General features: G+C 39.6%; 1 protein-coding gene across 2 annotated transcripts in view; it reads right to left on the minus strand.

Moving 5' to 3' along the window:
• Positions 1 to 17,553, minus strand: part of mmp16b (matrix metallopeptidase 16b (membrane-inserted)) — a 31,522-nt gene extending 13,969 nt beyond the window's left edge. For both annotated transcript variants that reach the window (XM_053487266.1, XM_053487265.1), the window contains exons 1-3: positions 17,141 to 17,553; positions 4,477 to 4,625; positions 1,870 to 1,992 (exon numbers count right to left, since the gene is read on the minus strand). In XM_053487266.1, the coding sequence (XP_053343241.1) occupies positions 1,870 to 1,992; positions 4,477 to 4,625; positions 17,141 to 17,353 (485 nt within the window). In that variant the 5' untranslated portion in view covers positions 17,354 to 17,553. The remainder of the gene's footprint in view (positions 1 to 1,869; positions 1,993 to 4,476; positions 4,626 to 17,140) is intronic.
• Between the last annotated feature and the right edge of the window lie 3,228 nt (positions 17,554 to 20,781).

A 20,781-nucleotide genomic window follows, 5' to 3' on the forward strand; every position in this document is an offset into this window, starting at 1 on the left:
TCACTACTGCACCTGAGTCAATTGTTCGATGAGACTGGTGTGTTATATGTGTTATAGATAGGGTACATTCAGCGAATATTGCCTTTTTGCTTGGTTTCTGCTCATTAACTGACCCCCTAGAAAATGCAGTCATCATCATTTTCTGCAACAGCTTCAGTTACTTTTTGTGCTGCCTTTGTATGACACACTGCTGCAAAGTGAACTGCACATCATGCATTTTTTTTTTTTGCTTTTTGCAGGATATTGTTCACTTCCATCATGATTGTGTATGTTCTTCTTTTTCATCTTTCAGTTCATATTTTTGTGTTGCGAGCATCTTTCTAAACGATTTGATGTCATCCACGCAATCGGAGCTGCTCGCTCGCTCTGAATTCTTTTTCAGTTCAGAGTGTCTAACCAGTTCAACGGTGGACTGCAATGCAAGATTGCTTTTCATTTGTAATTTCTGTGAGACGTGGTGCTGTGAATGCCAATCACTATGCAGTCATGCATCTGCCCTACTTTCTGACTTATCAAATCGCAATTTTCAGCTAGGTTTCTTCCACTTACTTAGGGTTCCGGGTTTGAATTCTAAATAGCGTTAAATGGAAAGCTGGTGCGCTATGTAGGAGGGGGGGTACAATCACTTATTCAACACACCAAGTAGTGCTCTTGATTAAGGGCTATTACAGAAAGATTTGGGATTCAGCCTCGTGTTAGAAGCCAGTTTGCTTTGTATCTTGCCTTAGGCATAAATAAAATGACACAGAGGTAATTTAGAACGTATTAGAAGCAATTATAAAGTGTTGTTTATCTTTAGATAGGTTGTCTTGCTGAAAGTGCCTACGTGACTGGTTTTGAATGTGAGTTCTTCTACGTAATTTCACGGCAAGCTGCAACCGACACTAATTAACTGTAATTACATTGTATTGCAATTGCAGAACACCAGTGATGTAAACTAATATGTATAGTTAAACATCGCAGTGCTGTTATTGTCTATTATCACCACTAGTAGAATGGCTCTCATCTTTAAATAAATGAATGAAAAATTGAAAGTAGAAATAAAATGAACAGCAATTAATTTTTAATATAACAGCCAAGTCATATTTTATTACCTATGTTTACATTTAGGCATGTTGGCGGACACCCTTATCCAAAGTGACTTACATTTTTGTCTTGTTATATATCTAAGCAGTTGTGGGTTAAGGGCCTTGCTCAAGGGCCCACCAGTGGTAAGTGGTCATGGGGCTTGAACCTGGGGCCTTCTGAACTGTAGGCCCATGGCTTAACCACTGAGCTACCCCTGACCCCACGCCTACAGTATATACAATATAAGTATTCGCTTGTCTGCCTTCACATGCATATGTACTTGAGTAACATCCAATTCCTAATTCATATAGTTTAATATGATGTTGGCCACACCCCCTTTGCAGCTATAACAACTTCAACTTTTCTGGGAAGGCTTTCCACAAGGTTTGGGAATGTGGTTATGGGAAAAAACAAAGGTTTTCTATTAGATTAAGGTCTGGACCAAAATGACTGTGCCCGAGTGCACAAAGCAAGATCCATAAAGACATAGATTAGTGAGTTTGGTGTGGAAGAACTTGACTGGCCCAAACACAGAGCCCTGACCTTAACCCCATCGAGCATCTTTGGGATAAATTGGAACAGAGTTTGCAAGCCAGGCCTTCTCGTTCAATATCAGTGCCCGACCTCATAAATGCTCTACATAATGAATGGGCACTGAGGTTGGACGAGAAAGCCTGGCTCGCAATCTCCGTTCCAGTTCATCCCAAAGATGCTCGATGGAGTTAAGGTCAGGCAAAAAAGCACTATATCAATAAAATTAAAATGAATTTAATTGATTATACACAAATATAAAATGTTTACCTGTATGTGATGTGTGTACGCTGCCACTTTTGGCCTGTGAGCGCATAGCGTCGAGTCCGTGTCTGTGAGCCTGACTGTCTCCTGACCTGATCCGGGACTCCACATCTGGGCTTCTTCATCCACCTGTGAGAAACACCAGGATCATTAACAGTACTGTAGTAAGATGAAGTTTCTCTGCTTATTACTTATTCACGATTATTTCAAAAGTTCAAATGAAACTATTATTAAGTTATCACCTCTTGTCGATCCCTGGAAAACTAACAAAAGTCATATTCCTTAAAAATCTTTACAGACTCTAAATATTCAGACTCTAAATATACAGCTGCGTGAAATGCATCTTTTAAACCATCGACCCCGGTATCAGTATTCTGAGAAGACGGACACACACGAGTGTTACGGGAACCGACTGACTGATTTGCGATGCAACTAGCAGCAAAAGATGCTGAATATCATTTCAGAGATCTAAGCTTTGAAGAGATTGTGAAATGCTCTCAAGGTTAAAATATCGATCGCTAGCAGGGTTTTGCTGTGTGTGTTCAGAGCTGGTCGTTACTGGCTACTCAGCGATTTTATACACTTTGGTCTGCCACTTCAATGTGCCATCAACGTATTAATAAAACAGCTCCGATACACTTATAGACCAATGAATATATATATATATATATATATATATATATATATATATATATATATACAAACAATTGGCTTTTAAATCCCTGAGTTTAACACCAAAGCGTACATATGAGTCATGCTGTAAGTGCATGCTTTCTAAACGGTACATCCTGTTCTGGGACTATAACATGACTCAGAAAGTAGATGACTAAGCTAATGATGATACCTGTGCATGGACAAAATGTCACATTTGACAGAAATCTGGGTTTTAAGTAGAATTTATTAATTTCACAGTATGTTTAAATATCTTATCATGCTACTTGGGTTAATGGTTAGCACGGCCGGCTTGTTCTCCCTGTGCTTGGTGGGTTTCCTCCGGGTACTCCGGTTTCCTCACACAGTCCACAGACATGCAGATTAGGCTAAGTGGTGTTCTCAAATTGCCTCTAGTGTGTAAGTGTGTGTGTGAACTGTATATGTGCCCTGCGATTGATTGGTGCCCTGTCCCCACCCTATCCCCTACTGTAAGTCTCCTGGGATAGGCTCCAGGCCCCACCCGCAACCCTGTATACAGGGTAAAGCGGTATAGACGGTGAGTGAGTGAGTTACATAACCACAATTTAGAAACGTGCCGAACAGAAAAGCTTTTCATAACACACAATGCATGAGACAGACAGACCGCAGCAGTACAGACGACACCTCTGTCAGCCAAAAGCAGGAGGATACATCAAGTATAGGTTCACACAAACTGGATAATGGAATGCTGGATAAAGACCAGACATCATGTGCAGGGGTAAAGTGGCTAATCAAGCTTAAAAAATATAGAGTAAGTTGATGTATATCAAAAAACAACATCGGGACAACAGTTGGTTAAATACAGACTGATAAATACACTGATCAGCCACAACTATAAAATCTCCTGCCTAATACTGAGTAGGTTCTTCTCGTGTCATTAAAACAACTCTGAATCATCAATGCGTGGACTCCACAAGACCTCTGAATGTGTGTGTGTGGTATCTGGCACCAAGGTTTTAGCAGCAGATCATTTCAGTCCTGTAAGTTGTGAGTGCAGCCTCTATGGATCAGACTTGTTTGTCCTGCACATCCCACATACGCTCAATCAGATTGAGATCTGGGGGATTTGGAGGCAAAATCTACTCCTTAAGCTCTTTGTCATGTTCCTCAAACCATTCCTAAATGAGGGGGCATTATCCTGCTGTGAGAGACCACTGCCAACAGGGAATAATTGGTTTGCGAAAATGTTTTGTAGGTGGAACATGTCAAAGTAACATCCACATCCGTTTTTCAGCAGAACATTGCCCAGAGCAACATACTGTCTCCACCAACATGCCTTCTTCCCATAGTGCATCCTGGTGCCCAAGGTACCTGGCCGTCCGCATGATGTAAAAGAAAACGTGATCCATCAAACCAGGCTACCTTTTTTCAGTGCTCCATGTCTAGTTCTGATACTCACAAGGCCATTGCAGAAGCATACAGCCATGGACACGACTCGAACCAAAGCTGCAATGCATTGTGTTAGTTCTGACACCTTCATATCATAACCAGAAATAACCTTATCAGCAAATTGTGCTACAGTAGCTCTTATTTGGGATTGGCCGACACTGGCTAGCCTTTACCTCCAATGCAAATGAATGAACCTTGGATTCTGGCACCAGTTCAGCGCTTGCCCCTTCCTGGACTACTTTTGGTAGGTACTAACCACTGCATACCAGAAGAGGAACTCCTTCTGCTCAGAAGACCTGCTGTTTCTGTGCTGGAGATCCTTTAACCCAGCTTGTTAACCATCACAATGTGGGCCTTGGTAGTTAAAATCTTTCAGATCCTTATGCTTGCCCATTTTTCCTGCTTCTTGCATGTCAACTTCAAAAACTGACTGTTGCCTAATACACCACTTTATCATTTTAATGTCTGGGCATACTGTAAATAGCTGCAAAAACCTTCGGGGTGTCTCATGGATTTGCTTTCAGTACTCACTCTATAGTGCTGAGGTCTAACTGTCCTGTGACGTTGAGGCCGTAGACACGCTGCATGGAGGCGATGGCTGACTGCATGGTCACGGCCGAGCGCAGGACGGCCATGTTGGGCTGCGTCAGCTGGAGGTAGCCGTACCTCTGTAACCAAACCTGGTAATGAAAGAGGGGAAAGAAATGGTAAGAAAATGTTTTTGAGATTATGTAGCAAGATCTTGTCTAACCAAAATCTAACCAAAATCTTAATCTTATCACATGCAAGTCTGCATCATTAAAACCATTATTCTAACCCTAAGGCTCTCTTCATCTCAAAGCGGAGTGTTTTGTTGATTTGCGATGCATCCTTTCCTACACGTCAGGCTTTGTGACGGGAATAAATTGTTGTCTATTTGCACTCATGTTCCTGTGACACTTCCGTGATTAAAAATGGTGTCATCATTCACAGCTTCTTTCACAGGCTGAAAATAAGATTTTAGGGGTTAGAAGTTAGCTGGGCATTTCATCCAACTCAAGACACATTGAAGTTTGGAGGTAATTTTAAATGAATACCAATCAATGATAAACGAATCATTTCCATTGATCATGTTGATATTCCTCCGCATGATTTATGAAGTTATTGATTGCGTCTCCTACTGTATAACAGCTGCTCTGACAGGAGTCTGTCCTGAATTAAACCTAAAGAGGATTATGTTCTCATTTTATAATGTTAGTAATATTCTTTATAAACGTTATGCAGTAACTATTACACAATATGGTAGAAACGTTGGGGGCTAATAATAAATAAATAAAAATGTGCTGACATTAATAAAGTTAGCATTAACATTCTTTAAAGATGTATTCTGTATCTTGTAATCATAATAACATGAAATACATGAAACATACCATGCTGAATAAAAATCTTATTTTTGGATTTTGGACTGTAAAGGTACGATTGTGGCTTACGCCAGGTCCCGGGTTCAATTCCCGCCTTGGGACATGCAGATTATGTTAATTGGCGTTCCCAAATTACCTGTAGTGTGTGAATGAGCGTGTAAGTGTATGCAATAAAGATGATTTAGATTAATGGAAGTAACAGTCCTGCTTTGACATATCCAGAACTTGAACTGAAAACTGAATTTATTATTTAATATTATTTAATGTAAGGTATGCAACGTGCATGACTAATCATGTGATCACACAAACTTTCAAACTGCTGTTCTATAAGAACTCTTCTTTGATTAAAAAGCGTTTTTTTTGTTTCTTCGCTACGCCTTTCAGAAATATCCATGAAATGTTCGCTTTTTCTTGAAAAACTCTTGTTAATTTATCCTCTTGAGACCTTCTCATAATAGAACATACATTTTCTCCTCTCTACAGTGTATACATATCCATGTGCGATCCTTATATAAGGGCTGTTAGACATAATTCCTTGCCAGACTTCTTCTGTTTGAAGACATTGATTAAGTTCATAGCTATCAGGTGATAATAAAGAGAAACACTAAGGAGGTTATTCAGGAGGTTAACACATTTATTTTTCTGGCAAGCTTTTTGTGTTAGGTTATACAAATCCTTTAGACTTAACATAACGAATCATTATTTAAAGATTCAGCTGTTTTCTAGCTTTGAGTTAGAGATACAGACTGGACACATCTGTACAGTAAGTCAGGACGAATGTTTTGGGTCTTAGTGCAATACTGTATACGGTGGCCCTCAAGTACATGACACGGAATTTCCCAAAACAAATGTTCAAAAAAACACTAAAACATTTTTTCAAAACTCAACCAGTTTGTACAAAGCACAATCACAATGCATAAAAAGCAACCACATTTCCCCAAAAACACATCAACATTTTCCCAAAAAGAACCGCATTTTCCAAAACACAACCAATCAAAAACAACAATGGGCTCACTATGTTTTCCATAATATTGCAACTTTGTTGTTTTTTGTGAAATGGTTTTGTCTTTCATAAATTTATTTTAGCATTCTTTGCAAATGTGATTGTGTTTTGTTAAATGTTTTTTTGTTTCATAAACGTTTCCGTGTTATGCGAAATTATATTGTATTTTGTAAAATGTTGTTGTGTTTTGTAGGATCACCAAAAAATGTGATTTTTGTTTTATGTCAGAATTATTCTTTTTTTTTTTTAGAACAATAAAAATAATAGGCGGCATGGTGGCTTGGTGATTATCACTGTCGCCTTGCACCTCCAGGGTGCGGGTTCGATTTCCGCCTTGGGTCTGTGTGCATGGAGTTTGCATGTTCTCCCCATGCTTGGTGGGTTTCCTCCGGTTTCCTCCCACAGTTCAAAGACATGCAGATTAGGCTAACGGTCGTTCCTAAATTGCCTGTAGCGTGTGAAGGATGCGCCCTGGGATCGGCTCCAGGACCCCCATGGCCCTGTATACAGTATACAGTATAAAGCGATATAGACGATGAAAGAGTAGAATAATAATAAGCGGTTTCTTTTATTCTATTACCTCAGACTCCCAACATAGGCAGATTCGCAGGTTTGTTTTAACTCTTTCAGCTGAATATTAAGAAGTCCACTTGCATTTACTGCATGAATAATATATTATTTTCTTTTTTGTCCTAAGTAGAAATTTACTTTTGGAGCTTGAGTTAATAGAAACGCTTCCATGGAAACAACATCTGAGTTCAGCATCTGAGCCGCATGTTGGTGTGAATTAATTCATGTGCTTTCATCACCTGAGCAGAAGTTTGATGTTGCTTTCATTAATCGAATCTAAAAACAACATTCAGTCCTTATTCACCTGAATAGCATATGTGTGGCCTCCTCTTTAGATCCAGTGCTGAAATTTTTTTTTTTTTATATAATGTTTTTTTTGCTATTTGAACGGGAAGAAAAGAATCTTATGTATATGGATGAATCTACTATTCTACGGTAGGTAATGTACAGAATCAGCAACTAATCAGACATAACAGACCCTATCATTTGAAATAAACATGCTTTTTTTTTTCCCGGGCGGATTTTAATCACATCCGGTGTGACCAGTTCATCAGTCAACAGGTAAACGTGACTTTAATAAGCCTTTAATGTATTTAAAACCTGCCACGGCCGTAATGTCAAATCAATACCGAACTACGCCATAAAACACAGAATGAGCCAATGTTTCCAAGACTTGACTTCTAGTATCGATTAACGTCCTCCTCCGGAGAGGCCTGATGCCCTGAGGATGTTATTAAAACACCAACATTTGTGCAGAAACCAAGGCTGAAGGATCGTTCACTTCTTCTGTTCGAAACAGCCTCACGTCCAGGATGGGATCAATTAGGCTCGGTTTCTTCAGGTACAAGGCAACTTCGCGATGATGCGCTTTCTGTTTTTGCCCTCAGACTTGCACGTTTTTTCTGCGTCATCATTACAACGAACCTACTGAACTGAAAAAGCTCACTGAATGTTGTGCAATCTGTGGCAGGCGGTTTGATCCTCAAGCTGACGTTGCTGCCAAAATGCTTTAAATAGCGCGTCAGGAGGAGACGCAAGCTCTCTATCGGTGAAGATCAGGAGTAGTTCCAAAGAGGACAAACACTCAGATCATTCTGCACATCAAGAGGACGTGTTTGCAGATCATACTGAGCACATTATGACATTAATTAGTAAGTCGATATTTTTCCACTTCTATAATTAGGTTTCATTTGCGCATTTCGATTGGTCCACTCGGGTTTTAATTCTCTATCGACATCAGCAAGAACAACACATCCGACATTTTTCCGCTTCTCTCCTGACTCCTGACGTTCCCGCAGGTTTTGCAAGTCATCATTTAATTCATCCTGCTGAGTCGGAGCAAACTTCTTATCTGGAGAAAGTGGAAATGGAACACTGTGTGCCTGAGTAATGAGGTGATGCTGGTAACTATGCATCAACTTTAATCTAGCTTTGACAGTTAAATTAGCCGGACTGCACCGAGATAAGAGTGCAGCTTCTTCAGAAATCATTTATTCTACTCGGTTAGTTTGGGCTTGAGCTAAGAATTCAGCTCACTGTAATGTAATATAATAGAATATGCTGTTTACATAAAGGAGCACGCCAAAGAAAAAAGTGGGTCATTTTTGTGTAAATCTTCGTCCTTACCTGAACTTACAGTACTCACTCACTCACTTATCGTCTACACCACTTTATCCTGTATTCAGGGTAACGAGGGGTCTGTGACTCCGGGCAAGAGTGCAGGGTACACCCTGGATGGGGTGCCAATCCATCGCAGGACACAACACCAAGCCTGATCTGCATGTTTTTGGACTGTAGGAGGAAACCGGAGTACCCGGAGGAAACCCACCAAGCACAGGGAGAACCCTGTCGCCTTGCATCTCCAGGATACTGGTTCGATTCCCACCTAGGGTCGGTGTGCTTGGTGGTACTTCCGTCCTGAAGATTAGGCAGATTAGGCATGCTAATAGGTGTTCCCAAATTGCCCTGCGATGGATTGGCACCTCATTCAAGATGTACTGTACCACACCTCATGCCCTAAGCCTTCTGCGATAGGCTCCAGGCTCGCCGCGACTCTGTACCCAGGATAAAGTGATGAGTATAGATGATGAGTGAGAGATGAAACTCACTCTGTTTCACTCCTCTTTCAAACACGCTGTTTCATTGTCCAAATAAAAATCTTTGATAGCACTCTGTCTTTCGACTCCCATGTTAACAGTGTCTGCGGATCATGTTCCCTATCGCTTCGTTACATTTAGCACCTCCGTCCATTCCTCAATGCCCAAACAGCTGCATCGGTCACCTCCCGCATTGACTACTATAATTCACTTTTAACAGGTCTACCATATGAACTGCTCCATGAACTTCAACGTATCCAGAATTCTGCTGCCCGTATTACCGTATCGTAACCCGAATACCCATTATGCATCACATTACTATACTTCCACCCTTCACCAACTCCACTGGCTGCCTATAATATTATCGTATAGAGTTTAAATTTTCCCTCCTCACTTTTAAAGCATAATCATGATCACCCCCCCCCCCCACCCCCTATCCTTTTAGGTGATACTCTGTCAAGTGTTTTATCTCATATTGTTTCACTTTGATTTATTACAATATTATGTTCTGAACTTTATTAATATTATCATTATTATTGTTATTATTAGATAGAGAGAGCGCTGAGCAACGAGCTGGAGGAGGGCCTCTTCTAGTATGAGGTCACATAAGCGGGAAGATCTAATTGCCTGTTTTTGTCGAATCCTTTGTGTGTACAACCACACTGGAGACCCATCTTAACATCTAAAGAGATTAAAAGGTTAATCGTTTGCATGTTTGCATACTCAGTCCCCTTTGAAGATGTACAATTATAGTGAAATTCTATTGTTCATTTCCAGTAAGAGCTTGATCCTGATCAGGGTTGTGCTTGGATCTGAACTCAGTACAGTACATATGTCAGCTCATATTGTCTAGTGTTGCTGTGATTGACAGGGGACAGAGTAAGAGCCTGTCATCCAGACACAATGGCCATTTCTTCCCTTATTGGCTCCTGCTATAGCTGACTGTTGCAGTAAATGGTTTTACATTAAGGTACTTTGCATAATTGTCCCGTGCTCTGCTACTCTGTTTGAATTGCAAGAAATTTTAGAAAGCATAAAAAAATTAAATCTAGTTAATCACAGTCATATTCTCTGATTAATCATGATTAATCACAACCTTCAAAATACTCAGATTTACTTTATTACTGTATTGTACACAGGCAATGTTGGAATAAAAAAATGCATGAGAAACTACTAAGAGAATACAAATGATAAATTTGATAATATCTCAATAACCCTAAAATCTCTCAAATGGGACCAGCACTGCATGCTGGGTATTATGGGGTGTAGCAAACCACCGACAGTTGAGCTCGAACTCAGATCTGTAAGTCACCAATCTGGAGCGTTAGCCACCTGAGCCAGCACTCCCACAGCTATTGACAGCCCTGTACAGTAAGTCCCCTACATACGAACATTCGAGTTACGAATTTCTAAAGATACGAACAAGCGTTCGTGCATGTTCAATTGTGAAAGTTACATCCCATGTTTGGTGTACATTTTCACGTGCATGCAGCATGCAATCCCAGGATTTTCGGAAGCAAGCGTAAAAGCAGCGGCGACGAAGCTGGTACTGCTAAGAAGTGCAAAGCAATAACAATGGGGACAAAACTAATTAAGAAAATAATTAAGAGAATGGAGCGAGGTGAAAAGATGGCAGGAATTGCTCGTTTTTTTAACATGAATTCTCATCCATCGGCAGATCATGGAACATGTTGGTTTTATACTGTATAGTCGATTATTTTAGTGTCCTAGTACCTAGACGATGTTTGTTGGACTTACGAACAAATTGGACTTCCATCGGAAAGGAACTCGTTCATATGTAGGGGTTAACTTTTTATATATATATGGCTAAAAGTACAGCTATCTACTTTAAAAAAGACATGCTGCCCTATTATTAAGAGTCTTCTGATATTCAATAAATAAGCAAAAAGCCGGGGTGTCTAGGATAAAAAAGATTCTGGGACAAATCCAACATTTCTGACCCAAATATTTCAAACTGATACTCCAGTTTTGGTTGTGAACAGATCACCTGGCTCAGAACCAGGACCACATCCCCAGTCGTCCCCCTGCCTACCCTCCCGCCCCCTCCACCCTTGCCCAATCCAGTTACACCGTATTCCTCTCTTTTAGGAGACATCGTTATCGATCCCTCGTTGTAGATTCCTATAATACAGTAGTACAAGTGTGTGTGTGTGTGTGTGTGTGTGTGTATATTATGCATGTTTCTTTCATAATATGCAAATCACATATTTGAGTAGGCTTAAAGGCTTAGATTTCATAACCTACACGCTCCTCTAGAGGACATGCCTTGCATATTAATATTGTTTTTAACATTCCATCATCATCAGCTTCTCCTTATGACTCAGAAGTGTCAACTCACATGCGGCCGCTCGCTGCACAGGTTCAGAAGATGTTTTTTGGATGCAAAAACACAGCAAAAAAGAATATTCTCGAATATTGTCGATTTTGATTTGGTTTGGCACTTGTCGCGGATTTCTTGTTTGTAGTTTCCATGACGACGAACGATGTGAGTTTGTCTTTTGCTCATCCTATCACTGGTTTGTTAGCTAACTATGTGCACCTGTGCTGTGTTTAGTCTCTTGGGATGCATGCTTTTTTGAGTTTTGGGGTTCGCTACATCATTTCCTTTATTGACCTGCTCACTAGTGCGCTCAATAACTACAGTAGCAGACCACTTATATCTACAGTAGGTACAGTATAACTGCTAGCTTTGACGGAACATCTGCAAAATACCTGAAATCTTACAGGGAAGGTTTGGGAGCAGTTCTAATGCCTTTATCTTATATTCTGTGTTGTTCTGGAAGAGAAATTGATTTAGCCTGCAAGGCTTACCAGATAAGTTCTGCTCCCTTACGTCTCCACTCAATCCCCCAGACTTCTCTTGAACTAATAAGCACCTGAAAGAACCCTTAAAAAGGAAAGGGGACGGAATGAGCCAAAATCTATTATAATCCCGCATTTCCTGACATTATGACCCATGGGAATCTATCTTCTGGGATCGCAGCCTTGTCTCGAGGTTACGTTTGGAGCCAGCCAACTGTCAAAGTGTCCAAGCGGATCTTTTGGTTCCCAGCTGTCGCCTGGTACGGTGAGTTTCTGCTAGAGCTCTGAGGACCCAGCAGCAGAGTCACGGATATGTACAAGCTAATCCAAAACCCTCTCGCTGTCCCTGTCTCTCCTTGCCTCACACTGCAGAGCTTAATCCTGCTTTATCCTTATTTCTTGCTTTTAATCAACTGTATGACTGCCAGAGCTTTGCACAAACTTGTACTGAAATCCTGAAAGATATTGAGCAAGGAAAAAGAACGAGCAATAAAAAAAAATAAAGTATTGCTAATCAGATAACAGATGCAAACAAATAAAAAAGCATAACAGCTGTTTTTAAGATCAAGATAAATATTGTATATTATTTATATGTTATAATATAGGTCAAGGCTTTTTAGTGTGACTACAAAAGTGACCTCATAAATAGAGTTTTTTTAAATACAGTATTTGTACTGAAATATCAGAGTTTAAAGTAGTAATGTGAAGTATTACTGTGAAACAGTGTCATATTTAGTCGTATAATAAAAGGTATCGCAAACACTTTATTAGATTAAATACGTGGTACAGTACATGTAACCTTGAAATACATTTATCTCATTTTAAATGTATTCTGCCTTCACTCAATAAGCTCCACTCTCCTGGGAAGGATTTCTTCTACATTTTGGAGCATGGATCCAGGGATTTGTGTTTTTTCTCCTACAGGAGCGTTAGTGAGCTCAGGCTGGGATATCGGGATCTCAAGGAGTCTCCGTTCCCAGATCATTCCCAGGTTTTTCAGTGGGCTTGAGTGCAATAGTGGGACTCATCATGTCTTTATGAAGATCAATTTGTGGATCTCACCGGGGTGTCATGCTGGAAGATGATTTGGTTTGAGCGTCTTAGTTTCGGTGGAGGGAATTTGTAATGCTACAGTACGCAAAGACATTCTGTACAGCTGTATGCATTAAACTCAACACTAAACAATTAAACCACTTATACCTTTTACTGGTAATACATCTCACAACTGTATTACTGTATGTTTTTCCTATTATCCACATATACAGTATATATAACTCTATAACTCTAAAGGCTCTTTTTTGTGTTTATATATATATATATATTTTTTTTCTCTACTTCATAGCATTAACTACTGTCTTCTGTACTTACTGCATACTGCATATGCCCACTGCATAGTTACACAATATACCCACTGCGTATTACACAATATTTCCTGCATTTACTATACATTAACCTGCACCTTATAATATGCACAATGCCTATATTTACACTGATATATATACACTACTCTTTGCATTTCCTTGCTGAGTACCTGTACCATGCCATGACATTAAAGTTGTACCTACCTATTTATCTAAAGATTGTCGCAACAGTTTGAGCAAGTGTGGAACGAGTCGGTGTAACGGTGAGGTGTCCGCAAACTTTTGGCCATACAGTGTATGCAGGTTATTTCTGAGAAAGTAGGGTAGGATCTAGTTCAGGCTGAGATGTTACGAGACTCTTGCATGGAACCTTAATCTTAAACTGCTGCTCCATCCAATTACAAAAATAAGTCACCCCTCTCTATTAACACCCCAGTTCTTAATCGTGACTTCTGAATGTTACCTTTTTATATTTCACATTTAGATGTTAACCAGATTTTTGCACTTTACAACCTTATTTCTTATTTAAATATAAGTAATCGTGAAATGATGCCTTAATATTTTGTAATATAGACGGCTACTGTACATCGTGTCTCTGACCCGCTTTTATTACTTTACATAAAGTACATGGTTAAACGTGTTCATGGCTGAACCGCTAAGCTTTATGTTCTCTGAGGTATTTTGGGCTGAAGCAGATTTCTGCCTGGAGAGTAAGCACGCACCATCACATTTTTTATCACACACACACACACACACACACTTTCTACTGATCTACAGTATAGTCTTCCAACTCTGCCTACGACTGAGACTCTGCAGCACATAATAAAAAGAAAGGACGACACTGTAGCAGGGGAAAGACGAGTGTGAGTAAGAGAAATAAGGGCAATAGATGTGTGGGCAGTGATGGCTCGGGGCATCAAGGCTCTGGGTTGCTGACTGGAAAGTCGGGGGTTCAAGCCCAACCACTGCCGGGGTTGCCACTGTTGGGCCCTCGGGCAAGGCCGTTAACCTGATGCCCATATAAGCGGTGTAAGGAGAATCAGCACCCACAGACAGACTGTAAATGATGATCTGAGAGAAGGGTGTAAAATGGACAGTGAAAGGGCAGACCGAGATCATTATGCATGGAAGCTGGCCATACGAACTGTGCCCTAGCCTAACAACCCAAAATCATAATGTGTCCTACTGTATTTGAAGGATGCAGAAAAATTTAATATTAAACAGTTCCTTTGTTTTTCCATTAAATTGGCACTCATATGATGGCACGATGGTGTAGTGGTTAGTACTGTCGCCTTGCACCTCCAGGGTCAGAGTTCAATTCCTACCTTGGGGTCTGTTTGCATGTTCTCCCTGTGCTCGGTTTGTTTCCTCCCACAGTTCAAAGACATGCAGATTAGACTAACTGGCGTTCCCAAATTGGCCGCAGTGTCTGATGGTGATCAACATGGGCCTCCAAGGTTCCTAGATGGATAGCCTTCTTTATACTGTATCTTTTGGCTTTAATAAGGTAGGTACCTTGATAAGGTATCTAATAACATGACTATAATGTTTACATTTAGGCTTCAAGAATGTAGATTAAAAAAAAATAGATTCATAATTATAAAATATTTTGTAGTTGTTTCCACGATAAAACCAAACCATTTTTTTTTTTTGGAAAAAACAAAAAGATTCCTTTTACATAACAGCAATGTTTATAGTGAGACGTTTTTTTATTTGAAGCATTAATCAAAAACCAAAAACATCTTTCTAGTATGACCTGAAATAAAATCTACATTAATGCATCTACCTACCAGCAATGGAGAATGACAAAACCCAACAAAACACATTGCCCCCAAAAAATATAGGACAGAGAAAACAGGAAGATTACATAACACCTTATTTCTTCATGTGCTGCACTCTTATCATTGCAGCACTTGAACTGTGAGACTATTAAAAGAAGAAGAAGAAGAAGAAGAAGCCTCCTTTCTCTCAGTTTATATCCAGCTATTTATTGGCGCGACACTAAATGACTGCCTTTACAATGGCTTACAGTACAATAAAGCAACAGAAGTGTAAATGATGGGTCTGGGCAAATAATAGAGCTGTCACATTACAGCGCGCAGCCTACACCTTGTCCTCCCACCCGCTGCACCCAGCCTGTGCTCAGAACGAGAAAAAAAGGCGTAGTTGATTATACGATATGAATAGATCTGCGTTCATTAGAGTTGAGTTGGCTGACTATATGGTGTTAATGTAGCAGTTGATATAACATGCGTCAGAGCTGTTTGCTGGGTATGGAGCGAAGAATAGAACAGAATACAACACAATACAATACAATGACGACTAATTTGAGATCTGACTATATTAAAGCTGGGACTTTGGGAAATTGTGAAATAACATAAACTAGAACAAAAAAGCCGATAATAGAATAAAATGAAATACAATAGAATAGCCTTTCAGTTTATCTGTAATCTTTGACAGTTCCTCACTTCACACTTGCTCATGTATCAAGAACATAAAATAGATTTCTCTGATAGTTCATGAAGTAAAACAAGAATTGTCTTGGAATAAAAAGATGTATCTAATAGTTAAGGAATAAAGGGGGTGAACCATGGACCAGTATAGAGTAGAATAAAATGTTAAACCCAGGAACGTTAAAGGAAACTTCATTCCTTTACCTACTATTTAATTTTCACCATACCAAAACTGAAATAATGTGTAAAGTAATAAAAGAGTACTACCAGAGCAGAACAGAATGCAATACAATTTAATATAATATTACTTAAATATAATTGAATATAAATAACACTTAAAGCCTACTAGGACCATTACGGAACAAAAATAGAACAAAACAACTCATTAAACAAAGTCGAACAGAATATAATAGAATCTATAACAACTGAAGCTCAGACTAGAGAATATATATATATATATATATATATATATATATATATTCTTTAGTCTGAGCTTCAGTTGTTATAGATTCTATTCTATTCTCTCTCTCTCTCTCTCTCTCTCTATATATATATATATATATATATATATATATATATATATTATATTTAAATTAATAAAAAAATATTTATAGAATATAATAAAATAAAACAGAATAGAATAGAAAGTCACTTCATCTATATTTAGTGTCAAACACAATGGTAAAAAAGAAATTTGGACAGATATAAATAGGATATAGCAGAAAAAACTGAGAATAATTAAATCAAATAGCTTCAAATTGAATCTTTTTTTTATTTCCTTATTAAAGCTTCTATACACATGTATATATACACATATACACACACATATATATATATATATATATATATATATATATATATATATATATGTGTGTGTGTGTATGTGTACAGTATACAAATATATGCTACAGTATATACAATGATGAAAAAGAATTCTTCGTTGTCTTATTGTCTATACCACTTTATCCTTTATCTCGGGGGGCCTGGAGCTCATCCCAGGAGACTTAAGGCACGAGGTGGGGTACACCTAGGATGGGGTGCCAATCCATCACAGGACACACAGACATACACACACATATGGGCCATTTAGGAATTTAGCCTAATCTTTGGGCTGTTGGAGGAAACCGAAGTACCCGGAGGAAACCCAGCAAGCACTGGAAGAACAAGGCGGGAATCGAACCCTTGACCCTGGAGGTGCCGCCTAAGGAAAAATGTATGGATCTAACACAACACAAAGGAAGACTATTCCGTCGATTAGAATTAAATTTAGCAGACTGTCCTGTCCACCATTTCAGCTTCGTGGGGGGGTGAAAAAAAAATATGACAATAATATAATAATGTGAAATAATATCATGCACAATAACAGCGCAGTGTTTATGACCTGAGCACTGATGTGTAGCTCCTGTATCGCCCCCCCCCCCTCCCCCTCCCGTACTCTCTCCTCACGGCACCAGCAGGTGCTGAGGGATCCGAGGCCGATTCGACTCACCTCGGCGCTGAACTGATCCTCTGCGCCGGCGGCGCGAACCAGGACGCACCAGGACGCGTGCAGCCAGAGCAGCGCGGCGCACACACACGCCAGCCGGGCTCTGGGTTGAGGCAGGACACACACTGCGGTGGTGCTCATGGCTGTGGATCTCCAACGGCTTGTTCCTGAATCAAGGCAGCGGGATCGCGGAACCAGCGCGCGACAGAAACGCATCCGCGGGTTTGCGGCTCGAGCTCATCTCCTCGAGAGGCTCGTGAACCAACACCATGCCTCAAAAATGTGTCAACTGATTTACTTTAACGCGGATTTATTATTATTATTATTTTTTTTTTTTTTTTTCGTTTTGTTTTGCGTCAGGTTGAGATCCTGCTGGTAAACAGGCTCGCTGGTTCTTCTGTATCTCCAGCCGCGGCATCAGCAACATCAGCATCAGCGTCCCAGGCTGGAACTGCGCATGCGCTTTTAATTCCCTGCGCTGCTGCGCGTTTTATTTATTTATTTTTATTTTTTTTCTTGGGCTGGCTCTGTGATACTACTGCGCGTGCGCGTGACGCTTTCATTCTGATTCTGTCAATTCATAAATAGTGCATGTTTCACACACACACACACACACACAGAGTTAACTCATACAACACGGTGCTTTGTGCCTGCACACATTAAATATTAAAAATTAGAAACATACTTAATATTAAAATATAAAATTAAAATAATAAATCTCTGTTTATTTATTTCAGTAACCCACCTGCATTGCTGATGTGAACATATTTAATCTTTTATCCTGAACTTGTTTTTTATTCTGATGTTATGCAACAAATAAATGAATCACTTTTTAATAGGCGTTTAATAATCTACACCGATCAGCCATAACATTATGACCACCTGCCCTACCCTTTTGCCATCATAACAGTGATTCACTGTGTGTTCTATCACAACCAGCATTAACCATTTCCTCAATTTGACCTACACTAGCGCTTCTTTTGGATCCAGTCTTTGCTCCACATGTGCATCAGTGAGTCATGGCCACCCATGAATGACCCTGGCGCCAGTTCACCGGCTTTCATTCATTGAATCACTTTTGGTATGTCCTGACCACTGCAGCCTGGGAACTTCCCCCACAAGACCTGCAGTTTTGGAGTTGCTCTGTCCCTGTTTTCCAGCAATCACATGGCCCTTGTCAAAGTTGCTCAAATCCTTTTATGCTTCAACTTCAGGATAAAAGGTTCAGAAAATCATTGTAACAAGATATTGTAAATGTAGCCACTGTGACAAGGGCCTAATTGTGATGGCTAGAGGACTTTGATCAGAGCAACTCCAAAACTGCAGCTCTTGTGGGATGTTCCCAGGAGGGGTCAGGACCTACCTAAAGTGATCCAAGGAAGAAAAAAAACGGTGAAGTGGCGCCAGGGTCATGGGTGGCCAGGGCTCACCCATTCAGTCCAATCCAATAGAAGAGCTGCTGTAGATCAAATGGAGGAAAGGGTTAATGCTGGTTCCCATAAAAAAGTGTCAGAACACACAGGTCATTATTGTTTTGGTGGCAAAAGGGGGAGCTATTAATTATATATAGGCAGGTGATCATGATGTTATAGCTGATCAGTGTACAGTACATGCAATAGGGTTCCTTTAGTCGCTTGTAACAATTATTACAACCACCAGATGGCGTTATCTCATTGGCTGTAATGCAGTATCTCTTTATGGAGAAAGGTGTTAAGCTATAATGAACATGAAACAAAGTAAAGAAGTAATCAAATATTTTTTTAAAGAATGTATAGATATATAAATTATTTAAATCTGTTGGTGCATTCACATTTATGACTCCCTTATCCAGAGCGACTTACATTTTTTAGCAGGTGAGGGTTCTTGCTCAAGGCCCAACAGTGGTTACATTGTGGTTGTGGGATTTGAACCTCAGAACTTTTAAACCATAATCTAATGCCTTAACTACCAAGCTACCCATGATTGGTGCAGTGGGTAGCATTGTTACCGTTACAGCCGTTTGATCCTGACCTCATCTTACTGTCTCTACTTGTTCTCCCATGTCCATGAGAGCTTCCCTGTAAAAAACAAAACAAAAAAAAATTACCTTAAAACAGGCAGGAATGTGGACTGGGTGTGCTAGGGTGCCCTTAGGCAACCTCATAAGTGTGTGTGTAAATCTGTGTGTGTGCATGTGTCGTGTCCCATGGTGGATTCTTCTGTCCGAAGGCTGGTGAAATGATTCCCAAATGCATTTGTAACAAATCATATGGAACACAACAAAGCTCTTGATCAAACCAGCCTTGTTGACAAGCACAAGCAGAATATCGTCACACTGACACGAGGATTGAGAGGAACGCAGGGGGGAAAAAAACCTACAAAATAAATAAATAAAAAAATCTGGCCTTGCAAATGAACTGCAGAATGTGTTGGCTTCCTTTGGCAGCCAAGGATGAGCAAGCTATTTTCAAGTACATGTCACTGTGATAACACCGCAGTGCTTTGGGTTCAATGGTAACAAATCCATCCAATGTGTAAAGCAAGTCCACTGCTAAATCAGATCTGAACAGATGCTCTATCTGTTTCTAAATCCTGTGATTATCCGAGAAATCTAGGCAAGAATAAACTACTGAAAGCATGTCAGAGATAGATAGATAGATAGATAGATAGAAAAAATTAATAACTTGGAAAAAGCAAAGGCAGGCCATGACAAGATAAGCGCCTCTATGGAATGCTGACGTGCTGACAGATAGCAGAGGTCAGTGATATGGGATAATCCTACCAGTGACAGGACGGGTAGAAGGGATGGCATCAGGAGTAGCACAGAAAATCTACTCATCTTAAAATCTGTTGGTGTGCAGTCATGCCATATCCGACGAGGCTCAAGAGGAAGACGATAGAGAATAAAGAGGATGGTTCGGACACTTCCTTGTTTATCTACTAAGAATAGTAAGAGGGGAAACCTGGTCTAGATATAGTAAGTTGGTGCTTTGATGATTGAGGTGGCATTGAACTTAAATGTATATTAACACAAATATCTACATAAAACATGAATATGCATATACATTCCTAGAATGTCTATAATACATTTATATCATCAGTCTGGATGTATTTGTTAATTATGTAAAAAAAATATAGTGTTCAAAATCCCGGTTTGACTTGAACGCTGATTATATCTACTGTATATATATATATATATATATATATATATATATATATATACATATACATATATATATATATATATATATATATATATATATATATGTATTAATCCTCTGTAAATATTGTGACAAATAGGCCTGTGGTTTAAGATTTAAGATTAAGATTTAAACAAATATTTGACATGATGAATATTCCAAATATTCCCTAGACGTGACATTCAGAAAGCTGTTAGGTTCTTTTCTGGATGATTTATTCAAAAACAAAAAAACAAAATCGTGATGTGTCCTGAATAAAAAACTGAAAAGCAGAAATGTTCCGTCTAAGACCCACCTTGCATTTTTTTTACATTTAGCAGACGCTCTTATCCAGAGCGACATACATTTTTATCTCATTATACATCTAAGCAGTTGAGGGTTAAGGGCCTTGCTCAAGGGCCCAACAGTGGCATCTTGGTGGTTGTGGGGTTTGAACCTGGGATCTTCCAAACCGTAGTCTAATGC

This window comes from Clarias gariepinus, chromosome 25 (assembly GCF_024256425.1).
Source record: "Clarias gariepinus isolate MV-2021 ecotype Netherlands chromosome 25, CGAR_prim_01v2, whole genome shotgun sequence".
Taxonomy (NCBI): domain Eukaryota; kingdom Metazoa; phylum Chordata; class Actinopteri; order Siluriformes; family Clariidae; genus Clarias; species Clarias gariepinus.